At 41.6% G+C, this 14,744-nt stretch overlaps 1 protein-coding gene across 18 annotated transcripts in view; it reads left to right on the plus strand.

Annotated features, from left to right (window-relative positions):
• The window catches only part of LOC110393701, a 219,892-nt gene that overhangs the window by 25,809 nt on the left and 179,339 nt on the right, over nucleotides 1–14,744 (plus strand). For 7 of the 18 annotated variants that reach the window (XM_021386865.1, XM_021386871.1, XM_021386870.1 and 4 more), the window contains one exon: nucleotides 13,101–13,344. In XM_021386865.1, coding sequence (XP_021242540.1) covers nucleotides 13,177–13,344 — 168 coding nt within the window. In that variant the 5' untranslated portion in view covers nucleotides 13,101–13,176. Of the gene's footprint in view, nucleotides 1–12,684; nucleotides 12,922–13,100; nucleotides 13,345–14,744 lie in introns of those variants that run through there. The other 11 variants (XM_021386874.1, XM_021386876.1, XM_021386879.1 and 8 more) reach the window with 7 other exon arrangements.

The following is a 14,744-nucleotide window of genomic DNA, read 5'->3' on the forward strand; positions in this document are numbered from 1 at the left end:
CTGGAAGGGAACTGGAAAGGGCTGTTTGAATTACCAACATGATACTTTGCTGATCAGAGGCAACAAATGCCTAATCCAGGGAAAAATGCCTTTTTCAAGTACTTGTAAACATAGTCCTGGGACACTGCAATGCCCATGTTGAAAGCTGTAAGGACTACTGATATGCACTATTATGGTGGGCTTCTAATCAGTGCTGTAGCCCTCTGCATTAGCAGAGGACTTTCTGGGGTATGTTCTCCTGATGGTTGTAGGTAGGGACAAAAAGCACTCCATCAGTCTTTGCCAAAGAGACCCGAGGGAACCTCCTCCCTGACTCTAAATGTAGTGATCGGGTTAGTTCTGTGTGAGCGGCACATGCTAGGTCATCTCGGAGATATCAATAGTGATAGGAGCACCAGTCCACGTTGTCTCCATCTGTGAGATCTCATTCCTCCTTTCTCCTCAGAAATTGAGTTAGGCATGGAAGAGAAGAGGGGGATGAAAACTCTCTGCCCTCTTGTTGAGAGCTGACGGCTGATAGATTATTATTTTTTGAAAAATAATTTTTATAGGGCTTAAGGCAGATATTGCAGAGGTGGGGTAGATACACTGAATTTATGTTTTTCATACATCAATATGTATTCAGCATCTATGTTCCCACCCTTCAGGAAAAGAACCCTTATCCAGCTAGAGCTAATCTGTTCTATTTTACTTATCAGAAGCCCTACCGCCCTACCAGGATTTACTTTACTATTTAGTCCCAGTGGTAGTGTTTCTGTGGATTAAAAAATAAGAAAATAATTAGCCTGATGCAAATGATGCATCTTCTAAAGCTATTGTGCCTGAGTAGGTAGCACAAAGGGTTTCCAGCCGGGTGTCACCCCATGGAGCTGTGTTGTTGCAGCTCCCTTTGTCCGTGGCGCCGGGGATGCCAGTGTCCTCAGCTGACTCCATCTAAAATTGGCAAAACAGCTGTTGGCAGGACTTCACATCCCACCACAGGGCTGTGCCCTCAGCCAGAAGGGGATGCTCAAAAATGAACCAATCCTCCCTGCCCCCTCCTCACCCAGACCTCTGTGGGCACCCTGCAAAAATTACGGTGTGTGACCCTTGTCACACCCCATGAAATTAGTCCTGTCTTTTAATATCTCATTAGAAAGGCTCTTTTCCTTTTTGCTAAACATGGCCAACTGGCAAAAGAAAATAAGAGCCCTGAGAAAACATTTGTCTTTTTGCAGCAGGAAAGGAAAAACTAAATCCTGTTACATTAGATCTCTTCAGCTGGGAGTACAATGATAACGACTGCAGAGAAGCAATTTTAGTACTTCCCAATGATTACAGGTTTATAGTTCCATAATTATTTAATGCTCGTTAGATTTATCTTTTTAAGTATGCCGCTTCTGATGCAAGATCTCTTGCTAAGCTAATTTGGAGTGACTCCCTGCCAAATCAATATCAATCTTCTGGCAAATATTATTAAATATTTGTTTGATACCTATTTACAAGTAGGAAAATAATTTTGCTGCCAAGGGATTGTAAATGTGTGAAAAGACCCTCTGACAGCTTACTTCACTCACTGCCTATGAGCCAGCGTCTGCATGCCAAAGTTGGAAGACTAAGATGAAGAACATAATTAAGGAAACATATGAAGGCTAGCGCAGGGTTTGAGATTAATTAGCTGTGCGTCAATAATCTCATCAATATCCGATTAACAAATGACACATTGCCCAATGAAACATATTGATTCATTCACCCTCCACACTGTTAATAAATTGAAGCTGCTTTGCTAAATGAGAAAGCTGACAAAATAATGGCTTCCTAATATTCCTCCACTATTGTGATAAAAACATAAAATTAGCCCAAAGTATACTTAATTTAGCAGCACTGTCATTGCACTTATGAAGCCTGCTAATGCAATAGTTCTGAAAGATATTTTTGTAGGCTGATTTGTAGAATGGAAATGTTAATACAGGGATGTGCACAGAGCTAGAAATGTAGACGTTATCTGTTGGCATTGGGGTCCTTAGATGAATGAGTTTTTCCAGAAGTGAGGAAAATACGTTGTTTAATGTTGGGACTGGAGTTTTAATGGCTTTTTTCATTAAATCTGATAAAATATTAGTGTCAAAGAGTAGTATGTAAGAGACCAGAATACAAATTTTGTCACTGGAATTTTTTTCCCATTTGTTTAACTGGGGACAGTATCAGTACTTTGCCTTATGAAGACCAGATTAAAAAAAATACATGGCTTTTGAGGAGGAATATTCAGAAAAGCTGATGAAGGAAGCAGGTGGGAAATTAAAGGAGTCTTGTTTTCTCTCCCATGCAGTGACACACCCTGTCTGCTCCTACAGAAGTTATCTGTAAAAAAATGTGGAAATGTAGCTGGGCACAAGATGTGTGTTATTTACTTGTCTCACTGATCTGCCAAGGGCATTCAAAATAATTGAAAACACCAGCAGCATAAAGCACTGATGGAGTCTTTTTGCTGTGCAAGTAGTACTACCTGGTTGGTTTCTTATGGTTGTAAGAACGGTGCTACCGTCTCACACCAACTGCGTTAATGCTGCAGCGAGCGGCAGAGGAGCTGCTGCCGGCCTTTGGGGTCTGAGCATGTTTTTACCTGGCATAGAAATGGGGAAAAAGCCCCTCTCACAGCTTTGCAGAAGGGGATGCTCTTTCCTACAAGCTGCAATTCCTCCTCCTGATGGGAGTAGCGTGTTGGTTTTAATATTGAGGAAAGCCTACTACGTGACCACACTCCCTCCCTCAACACCCACCCGTGACATCTGCTCCCTGAGTGGCACAACGAGGCCATCCCAGTCACCTCCAGCTGTTCTGCTTGGATCAGCCCAGCACACCCCTCCTCCCAGCCCAAGGGGGCTGCTGGTGGGGGCTATCCCCGCGGGCAGTGGTGGGCAGCAGGTGCGAGGGGGACCCGTGGTGCAGGGAGGCAGCTGTGCTGGCTGCCTGCCCATCCTGCTCCACTCCAGAGATGCTGGCACGGTGCCTTCTCCCCATGGAAAGCAGGGTCAGGCTGAGAGTGTGAGGATCCTCTGGCAGGTACCAAGTTGGGACCTGTGCCTGTTGGCGGAGCTGCATCACATGGTGATGGTTTCACTGAGTTTGGACACCCCCATGCATCTGAACACTCTGTATGGCAATCAAGGTACTGGAGGTTCTAGGAGCCAGATGATTTTTGTTTACTTGTTTGTATGTGTGCACACATATCTATGCATTACGGACAGATCCGTATGTAAAATCTTGTCTCAGGCTCTCCAGGAGGGAAAGTGGCTCCTGTAAATTTTCAAGGTCCATGTTCTAGGAAACTTGGAGGGTTTGAGATCTAGAGGCCAAACTTTTTTTTTTTTAATAACTATTTAATGTTCTTGTGAGGCTTTTATTATTCATTGTTATGCATTCAAAACCTTAACTCTTGGACCTCACAAAAAGGTTTTATGACTGTGGCTAGAAATTAGTGATCAAAAAGGCTCTTCAAGCATTCAGGCTCATTGCCTTGTTGTTGAGGATTGTTCCCCACCGTGAAGAACTATTTCCAACCCCATTTTAAATGAACCAGCTAACGTTTGGTCCATCTGTACTTGGCTCTTAACTAACTGTCATTAACTTTTTAGGGCTCCATGATATGCTGAATAACTTGGAACAACTAATGATTTTATTACCAATCTTAATATTTAGAGTTCCCTGTGGAGTCGTGTATGGTTCTTAATGAAACCATTATTTACAGGATTAAAATCTCTTGGCAAATTCCTTTCCTTCCATCTGCACAGAAATTAACACAGACTTACAGTCCAACCTGGGATGAAAAAGGGCTTTATATGACTTACCTCTGCTTTCTTTAAAAATATTATCCCTATAAAATGTCAACAATCAAAATTGCAGCTTACTAACTTCCTACTTGAGCCTAATTTAGGATAGCTTATTACTGGAAGCAATTATTATTAGTTTGGTTCTGCATTGTCTTAGGGCTTGTCCTTGTAATAATTAATTTTTTGAATATCAAACACTCAGGTACTCCTACCAAAAGAGGGAACTTAAAATAGTAAAAGATAGTCCCCATTAAGAAGAATATCCTTGTAGCCAGTGTTGTAGGAGTGTTAGATTATACTATCAGAAACATGGAAGTCATTATCTGAAGTGTGTATTTGAATAGATAGATGTTTACTTATTGGAAAAAATAAATGAATTTCTTACTGGGTCTCTGGCTGTGTTCACCGCCTCTGGCACAGTCACTGGGTAAGAATTTCATTTGACGTAAGTTAAGTTTCACATGGGGAGATTTTTGTCATCAGTGAGTACGATGAACTTGTATCATGTCTCTTGTACACCCACTGTTTTTAAACTTAACCCTGAAATAACCTCCTTCCACAAATATTTTTGAATTTCTAAAGTGTTGGTGAGGTTTGTCTTGACACCTTTAGGCTGAGGGCTTTCTGATGCTGTAACTCATTACTATGCGATCTGGGAATGTATGAGAAAACCTGTCCCAGCTCAGGAGAAGGTAATGAAGAGCATCTATCTGCAGCTTCTGCTGAAGTCACTTAAACTGTCAGGTCCCTCTGCTGTGCCATGATGTGGCTGCTCCGCATGCTTTGACCGGTTACAAGTCACAGTAGTATCTCCTTCCTTCACATAGGCGAGGAATTCTCAGGAGCAGTAACTTCACCAAGGGGCACATGTCCACCACATATCATGAGTAGACTTTGGAGCAGTTTAGTCAACAGCAGAGCTCCTGAAAACTGTAGTAATATTTCAAAAGCAGATAACAGGGGCGAGGACGCATGTCTGCCTCCAGGGAATGATTCTCAGAGACCGGCAGGAAGAAAACCTAATTGGAAGTGTCAAAAAAGAAAAAATAACAGAAAAAAAAAAGAAAATCTATTGCTATTAGACCTACATCAGGCTAAGACCTGAAGGAAAACTAACTAAAGCTTGTGAACTTTAGTTAGTGATGGGAACTTTCTGTCATTTAACTGACAGTTTCTCAGCAAAACTCATAACAAACATGGGGAACTAGCAGGTATCTTCTTGTGCAAATCCTCCTTTCTCTTATCTGCTCTGATAGCAGTGCATTTGAGAGGCTTTTCAGTTTCTAGGGATCCTCTTAGTTCTGATATAGGTAGCTATCTCTAACAAGTGCATTCTCTCCTCTTCTTGGATCTGGACTCATGTGGACCATCAAGCACCTCCTACTCACTCAATTTTCACATTTAAAAACAAAAGGGTTAAAGATATTCAAGAAGAACAAATTACCCCCTTGCTCAGCCACTGCTCCTTACTTTCTTATCCTGCAAACGTGCTGAGTGACTCTGACCTCTGAAACCTTTCTTCATTCTCCCTGTCTTAGGGTCTCCTTGAGCAGGTGGTGATACCTTCGTGTACAAAGGCTTGGTTGGGCTTCTCTTCCAGGAAGCATTTTGCCCATTTCTTATCCCATATGTTCTTGTAAAATCCACAACATCTTGTGACAGAAACTACCTAAGTGTATGATGTGCAGTAACTACTCTGTTGTTCATTTCAAACCTACTATCTGTTACGTTCATTGGATTCCTGACAGTTCTTCAACTAGAAGAAACATTGAAAAAATCTGTTTTTTTTCCATGCCATTTTGCTAGCTTACAGATCTCCTTCATATGCTCCCTCAGATCTCTTTTGCAGGCAAATAATTCCAGGCTACTTAACTGTTTCTTAGGCAGAAACCACTCAATATCTTTGATCTTCTTTCCTGCATTTTCTCTATCTTTTTCAGTTTTACTGTACTTGTATCTGTGCTTGTGGTTGCTCTTTTAGCTGTGAACCAAATGTTGATTTGATGTAGCAGAACAGGACAATATATTTTTTCTATATAATTACTGGCGCTACTAGCCTGTCTAATCACAACCTCTGCTATACAATCTGTGGCATGGAAACTCACCTATGGGATGTCCAGCCAGGTTTTGTAATCAATCCATACAGAGTTCTTAGGTCTTCTCTAAGTTGTAACTTTGGTTTGATGCTTTCTTTTATCTTGAAATTTCCACATGGATCTGTTGGTTTTCCTTTGATGGCGGGCAGTGTTGGTGAATATTATTGTTTGAAGTGTTATCCTATGTCAGTAGTTTAGACTAAAATTGTGAAGGTAATAATTTGGTTATACACAGACTCACAAGAAAAAAATCCAAAAGACTAAGTTGTTGTTGTTTTAGGAAAAGACTTTTCTAAATGTGAACTAAAGTCAATAACCTTTGCCCCTTTCTTTCTCCAAAGAGTGATTTTAAAAGTTGTTCTGAGATGAAAAATCCAACAGCTTCAAGAAAAAAAACAACAGAGGCTTCCCCAGCCAGTAAAATGTATATAATTATATTATTTTTCTACTCCTCCTTTAAAAGTAGGGGGCTCAGAGCTTCCGAAAAAGGAATTAGAGCTATTATGTTGCTACCCATGAGCTCAGCCCCTGTGGTGATGTGTCCAGGCACTTAACCAGAATCTGGAGCTTTGGTTATACAGTCTGCACTAGTGAAGGTCTTGACCAAGCTCCAAACTTTAGTCTTTATTCCAGGGTCTCAGCAGTCCCATGCTCATGGCCAGTCTTCTTAAATACTTGTTAACTCTCAGGTCAACAAGGAGGAGAAGATCCCTTGCATGTCATATCCCAATCTGTCTGACAGATGGGAAGGGGATGTGTGACGATGCTGTGTCCCTGCAGTCTTCAAAGTCTTCACTAGTGACAGCTCTCCATTATAGCTCTATGTTTTCTTGTGCACGAAGACTGAGTGTGGGATACCCACTGCCTTCCATCATGGAGTAGTAAGAAGGTTGTGGTGCTGCATGGGGTTGGAGTTTATGTAAGAAAAACCGTTCAGTGATGGTATCACCAAATCCTTTGACTCACTGTGAGGTGCTCGCTCTTGCTTTTTACTTTGGGCAGGAAGAGAGCAGGCAAGCTGAAGCCATGTGTGATACCTTTACACAGGATGAAAAGTGTCTGATGTTGATAGCTGTTATTGAGTTCAGTAATGCCGGGCAGTAAGAGATGTGGATGTAAGAGCCAGTTTGATGCATAAAGCTTTATGAACCTATACTGAATGGTCTCTGCTGTGCCTCAGGTATTGTGTTAGTTTCTGTTTTCCATCTGTAATATGGCATCAGGGAAGATCTTGTTTTTCTCTCTCCTTTTATTTAAATTAGAAATATTTAAAGCAACAAATCTGTCTTTCAGAGCATTGTGCACAAAAATTCCTGGCATTGGTGCTAATACTCATGGGCAGGATTGTTAGACACATATAAAACAACAACTGAGTTGACCAAAAGCTAATGTGGTGGGCAGCAGAATTTTGGGGCTTCCTTCATGTAAACTCTGGCTTTTGTGCCATACAGCCTTTCATTGGTGGGTGGTAACTCACTGAAATGTCAGTTGTTAGAATCAGACATTCAAAACAAAAGACTTGTTTTTAAATAACCAAATGCAGTGATCATAAAGAATGTTGCTTTTGAAAAATCGTCTTGTTTCCTTGAATCACATTTTCCTGCTAGTCCTCATCCCTTTGTTGATGACAGATAGAAAAGACTGTTGCTTGTGTTAGCTGTAAACTTCCCTTTGTCAGAGCCCTTTCCACCATCTGTCATTGCATAACTGTATGTTCCCAGGTTTGTAACTCTAATGTGTTTTTGCTGTTTTGTGTACAGTACGTTACAAGTTATAAAAGCCTGAGTAAATAATTCATGTAAAAACCTTTGTAAATATTGTCAAACTGTGGAATAAATGATTTACTAAGAGGTCTCTTGGCTCAGCCTAGGAGCTTTATTACTGTAACTTGTTTTGTAAACAACCTCCCTCCCCCCCCACCTCTATTTTTTCCATCAAGTAACTTTGTGTAAATTCTATTGTTAAGTACTACCTAGATGCATTTCAATCACCATAAATAATGCAATATCAGCACTTTAACCACCTGGGGACTCCATTCAGAAGTCAACCAAAGGTGTAGTTTGTGCAAGACCCTTAAGGGAACAGATTTTCAATGCGTGTAGATCAGTGTATTTCCCACTGCTTTCACTGCTGTTTATATTTGCTGGAGATGTCTTGCTCTTAGCTGAAAGATCTCCTAGTAGACCTTGAGTCTGTAGAGAGTTGGTAGCTGGTTTTTTTTTTTTTTTTTTGCACCATACAGATGTTCTGTAAATGCAGGGAGAGATCAAGACCTTGAGTTATGAGAGGTGGTCCTGAAAAACACTTAGTTTTTCATCTAATTTTTTAAAAAAAGCACTGTCTGAATGGTCAGAGGAAAAGTAATCTGAAACATTTGTGTAAATGAATAAGATGACTTTGCTTTGATGTATTCATAAGAGCCTTGTTAGCCTTCTGAAAACACAGCTGAAAATGAAATGTTTCTTCAATAATGTTAGTGGAATGGGAAAATATAAGTGGGAAAATGTGTTGTATCTGAATCCTTTTGGGGGCAGGCACAATTGTGTCGCTGCATGTGCTTGTACAGAGTTTGTTTTGTGAAATAAAGGCACACTTAGCAGGTATCAAACCATTGATGAACAGCTATGGTGGTCTTGACTCCGCAAGTTGTGGACCACCCACACTGTCATATTGTCTGGGAATTAGACTCAAGCCTGAAGTCTGAGTGTCTTTTGGTTCCATGCTGGTTTTCATAATGGCTTCTGTATAGCTTCTTACTTTCCAGGCAGGAAGTATTTCTAGATAGATTTGAAGTGGGCCTGTGACGTTGTTGGTAGGATGCACATATGCTGCCTTAGGACTCCTAGCTCTGTAGGCCTTAAATGAGGCCTGCAGAGAGCTGTTAGACAGGCTGGGCACAACCAACTCATCTTCTGCTCAAGGGGAACAGAGGACTTACCTGTTCTGTCCAGGTATGCAACAGACACAGAATAATGCTTGCAAGTGTAATGATGGGAGGTGGCTGGAGGGTGTGGGAACAGTCTGTGGGATGATCCTAAGAGCTGGCAGACTCCTGAGAGTCCCTTTCTGGCCATCTCTTTGTATGATAACTCAGCTCCTCACCAGTCACCCTACCTCCTTTGGCTCTTAAACTCCATGGAAATGGATTATTCACTTAAAAGCCCCAAGCCCAGAGAGCTCAAATTCATCTCTCTTTATCAATTTCTTCCTTCTCCATGCTGTTATCTTAGAACAGAAAGAATTAATTTCCAGTGAGAAGGATCCCATCACTGATAGGATGCACTCCCTTGTCAAATAGGTGTAATGCATAAGTGAACAGGATTTGTTCAAACACACAACCATCAACAGCAGATGTTTTCAGGCACTTCAGCTAACAAAAATATTGTATTCTGAATTAACTAGTTTGACGTGACTTTGTGCCAGGTAGGTTTGAACAGATTTGGAAAGACACTTCGAAAGATTTCTGACGATCTGGGAGTGGGGAAAAATCTTTCATTACCATTACAATATTGTGTCTGATATCAAAGCTATCTGGAAATGAGGAGATGGTGTTTTTATTTTATCTGATCTAAGGAATGAAGTTTTTATCTCTTGTTGATTCATTTGGATTCAGAGCAACCAAGCTACCTATGGCTCAAGAACTAAACTTAGACCAAGAGAAAAAAAAAAACTCATGGAAAGCTTGAATATAGGTTTTGGGCATTTTTGTGTATCCGATGTAGTGAGGAAACAATTTCCCCTCCTCTGACTTTTTAACCCACATACGGTTGTGGGTGGTGGTGTCCCAGCAGTAGAATGTAACTGAATGCGTGAGAAAGAAGGAGCTGATAATGGCAGAATTCGATCATGGAGAGCTGATGAAAGAAGAAATAATGGTGTGCCCTCTACGAGTTATTACTGGTAGTTTCCATAAAAGTTGAGTAAATGAAGTCTGAGGTTCAATTAAACCACATCTTGTCTTTCTTCTTGTGTGCCCAGGACAATACATTGTTTGCTGTGAATAGACCACCCGAGGGCTGGTCATGTGTTTTGGTAGAAATCATAGTTTTGTCAAACAAAGCAAAAGACATAATTATAGACTTTTTATATAAAAAAGCTATTTTAATTATTATTGTGCATTTCTAATTAGAAATGTGTTAAACAGTTGCCATTAAAAGTTTAGAAGCATGAAAACAGCAAAATGTTAGAGAATTTGTTCTTTAAAAATTAATCCTGATTTGGCTCAGTAGCAACAGATCAGCAGGAATTCCTCCCATTTTGGGGGGAAGCTGGGGGCAGTGGGCAAGAGAGTTTTATTTTATTTTGCAAGATGAGAAAAATCCTAAACGCCACCACCTTTGTTGCAACAGTTATGGTCACAGAATGAAAAGGTAACCTTTGAGGCTGTACTTAGTTGTAGTATGGAGTGTCTGGTTCCCAGCCATAAACATGATTGGTATTATGAGAAGTGTATTACTTGGATATATGAAATCTCACTAACAATGCTAAGTACTTGTGAAATATAACAGATTGTTATAGATTGAAAGAAGGCATATCCTAATTCTTGTGGAGATGATGGGGTTCTAGACAGGGGCAGGGATAGAGGATGTGAAAAATACTGAAAGATTGCTTTGTAGTATAAGATTAATTGACTTTTTTTTTTTTTCTCATTATGGTGTGCATGCAGAGGTGTCAGCTGTTCTTTTTACATAGAACGTGATTGTAATGATAGGTTTCATTCTAGATGAATGGTAGTTATTTTAAAGCCTTGTCTGCCTGTGGTGCTTCTCCCATGTGGGCTACAGGGTGGGCCATGGAGACTCATCTCTGCTCCCCAGTGCTGTGTAACACCTCTGGTGTAATCCACACTTACTGTGGGGTTACTCTGTGTTGCTATCTTGACGTTGCTGCATGCTGTGGTCACCTTTGCTGTTACATATTTGTGGAGACTGGAGGAATGCTTTAAACTACAACCTAGATGTTCCCAACACTCCTTGGCTGGTGTGCTCATCGATATGAGCTTTCCTGGCCTCATCTTCCCTGTTGTTGTGGTGGAGTTGACTATAACTTTTGGTGAAAGGAGACTTGCACCTGTGCACCTCTGCTGAATACAGGACATACAGCCTCGTGATCTCTGGTTTCTCTAAGAGTGAAATACTTTTTGTATCCCTTTGCTACAAAATAGGAACTAATTCTGTATGAACTAGAAGAGACTGAGCATTAGATGCTGCCAAGATGAAAATTCTGAAAGAACTTCATCGCTTTGGATGAAAAGATGATGATCTCTGTGCTTACCAAGCATGCAGACTGATGCTGCATCACTTGGGTGCAACAATCACTTCTAAGGAGGTAGATACATGACTAAGTCCTGTGCTACTTCTGGCTCCTTTTGGATTGTTTCCTCTCAAACTACTTAAACAAAACAAAACAAAACTATTATAGCATCTAAAGCCTCAGGCATGGGTGAGCAACCCAGCATGATAAGGGCAACACACAGAGCAACTACCAAGCTGTAGTGGAAATGCTAAGTCATGGCCTGAACCAGTGATTGAGAACCTGGTGGGAAGGCAGAGCCAACCCAGGGGAGCTCAGGTGCAAGCAATGCACCTGAGTGACTGGAAGGGATGGAGCCAGGATCTACTCTTCCCAGACCTTGTTTAAGGGTTGGCAGGGGAGGGGAGGGTATTTAGCTGGAAATCTCTTTCTACCTGTGGCCTTCTAAAGGTAAGCAGTTTTTTTTTTTTTTTTTTCCCTTTGTTTTTGTGTCTACAGCTGCTGCATTTGGGCTTGTTCTCATTTGCTGCAGCCTAGGATTGTGCCACTCTGCTGTTATTGCTGTACTTTCCATCGCATTATAGTATTACACAAGCATTTACAGTTCAAGTGCTAGAAAAGAGGTAATACCTGAGTAAGTAAGTATGGAGCCAGGAGTTGGACTCAGTGATCCTTGTGGGTCTCTTCTAACTCAGGATATTCTGTTTTGCTTTAAGACTCAAGAAGAGAATATGAGAAAAAGCCTCACTACAGTAGGCATGGCGCATCAATAATGCCATCTGGGACTAGATTTTTAATGTGCATTACAGCAGTGTAAGCTTTAGCAATACACTCTTCCTCTTGTATCTCTTCTTTTCTGGATCATGCTTAATGGGTACTAGGTTATTTAAATCCTTAACTCCAATGTGACGTGTACATTTTTTGGCTGACTGGTTAAAAAGAATGTGGAAATCCAGAGAGGAAAGCACAGGACTACTCTGTCTTTAATTTCATTTTCCAAATATCTGGATTAAATAGGACCTTTACATCTTGAGCAGATGAATTTATCAGAGAGCTGCTTGCAGCAACATACCTCACAGTAAACCCTCTGGATGTGACCTGCTGCCACAAACACCACTGGACTCCTCTTTTATGGTGGAGTGTGGGGTTACAGCGATGCAGTGCTGTGCTGGACACCTTCAGCTGTAAACCTATGAAAGGTCATTGAAATAATGACTGTCTGGAGCACTTGTGGAGTGTGCTGTATCGGCAGGTGTTTTAGCAGAAAGAGGAAGCTGTTTCCTTGGCACGCCTCCCCTCATTTTGGATCCTAGGGAGAAAGTGCCACTGGGGTCCAAACATCCTTCTCTGCCTATAAGCCACTACAAGATGTGTTGCAGTGGAAGTGTGCTTCAGCACTGTACAACAGCTAGATACACACATCATAACACGTGATCAGGGCTATATACAATGGCTGGTGTTTTGTAACCCCAGTGACTCACTGGTTCTTTCCTAAGGAGAGAAAGCCACTGGAGCCACCTCCCATGCTGCCTGAAAGGCACACCTTTGCAGGTCACACCTGCTGCTCCTCACTTAGCACTTGATTAAGATCTCCCCTCTTGCTTCTCTCTCCACTAGCTGGGAGCCAAGAAGCATCCTTCCATCACTGCTGGTCTCTTGTGCCAGGTGGATGGACATTGCAGGAGGCTTTCATCATGTTGCTTATCAGCTGCTTCATAACACAAGTATCTTCTCCCTGTCAAACCCTCTGGGAGAAATTACCGGTAATGAGCTTGTTCTCTGTAGGTTATCCAGATAGATATGCTCTGATAGCAGTGTTACTGCATTTAAGTGTTATTGCATTTAATTCCCTAGTAGCAGTAATTGTTGAAGAGGAAAAATATTAACATGAAAAAAAAAAACTTTTAGACCACTTATCTAGACCCGTTCCCTCTCTCCCCAGGCATGGGTTTGGTGTTGAACACTTTTCTTTACTGAGCTGCATCTCAGACCCAGTGCTGAGAAGAACGCTGCACCCTATGGAGGAGCTGAAGACTGGAGAAGTGTCTGGTGCAGACAGTCTCACCCTGGCACCTGCCACCATGCCAGCAGCCGACTCATCACGGGGACCAGGACGTCACAGTCACCATAGAGACAGCAGCGAGGATTCAGTTTCAAAAGGTGAAGAGAAGCTGGGAATTAGAAAGGTAAGGCTGGGTCTGTCTCTCAACTCTCGTGAAGGGTTTTAAAATGACACTGAGGATTTTCAAATGGTTTGAAAGGATGCCACAGTAAGGGGTGCTCTGTTATATATTTGTGGTATGTGTATATATGAGCAGAGAAATATATCTATGTACATATTTACATGAACTGTTTTGAATAGATGTATATGTAGAAGAACCAAATGAAGTATTTTTAAAGAAACTTTCTGGTGTTCTCTGTTGGCGCTCCTCCAATTAATGTTTTTTTTGTTTACAGATGGAGAAAAGCAAGACTTGAGTTCTATTTACATTTAATTTTAAGAAGTCATAAAATACTCACTGCTTAAAGATTTTTATCTGTTTGCACAGAAGCCGAATGAGCTGCATGCGCTGTAAATTAACGTTGTTCACTTCTGCCCCTTCACGATCCTCTGCTATACTTTAGCAATGATATGCATGTAAAGCAATGGTGAGTGTTGACAGGCAAGATAAGGATCAGCTATGAGTCATTGTTTAACCACACAGGATTTTAAAACCTTGGTATACACTGGTCCACAACAGCTTGCAGATAATCCCTCTCTGCCCTCTCTTATATCAGCAGGGAAGGCTGCTCCTCCTGATGACTTACCACGTTCCTTACAGATGTAACTCATTTTCAGTGATCTGTGGACTTGTTTAAACCTTCAGTTTGCACTTTTATAGGCCCCAGCAAGGTGCTGATGCCAAATGGATGGTTTTGTATCATGACGGCCAAAGATAACTGTATAGGTACGGCTCTGAGAGAAGGGGGATGAGGCAGGGAGGAGCTCATTGCAGAGCAACAGATGAATTATTAATGAGCAATGCTGTGCAAGCATTACTGCAGTAAGGTGTTAGAAGGCTTCCAGAGATTGATACAAGACCTTGTCTGAGGTGCTCAGTGCCACAGGGCAGAAGGGGCTGTGTGCATCTCTGATCTCAGGCTGGGGATCATCAGTAGAGCTCTTGAGCTCTCCTCTCTGCCCAGTCTGCTGCAGATCCAGAGGGGAGTAGTCAGGGCACAGCGGGTTTTGTATCATGACATGCTCCACGCCTTGACAGCTGGAGGAAGTCTGGCATGGGAGCCAGATCTATTGGCTTCGTGTCAGCTCCAGGGTATCTTACCCGCTTTGGGAATTCCCCACTGGGGAAGCTCCACTGTTGTTGGGAGCAGGGATCAGAACTCGGCCCCTGGGGCTGTCCACTCCAGCAGAGGGTTTTGGCAAGGATGTATGGTTTTTTTTTTTTTTTTTTTTTTTTTTTTGTTTCTAGGTCTTTGATTTAATGAATAACTAAATGACAAGTAAAGCTTGAGTATTTACCCTATGGCTGAATTTTCCATGGGGGTGTTTGCATGTGTATGTGATGCCACTTGTATTTATAATTCC

Source organism: Numida meleagris, chromosome 2, assembly GCF_002078875.1.
Source record: "Numida meleagris isolate 19003 breed g44 Domestic line chromosome 2, NumMel1.0, whole genome shotgun sequence".
In the NCBI taxonomy this organism is placed as follows: Eukaryota; Metazoa; Chordata; class Aves; order Galliformes; family Numididae; genus Numida; species Numida meleagris.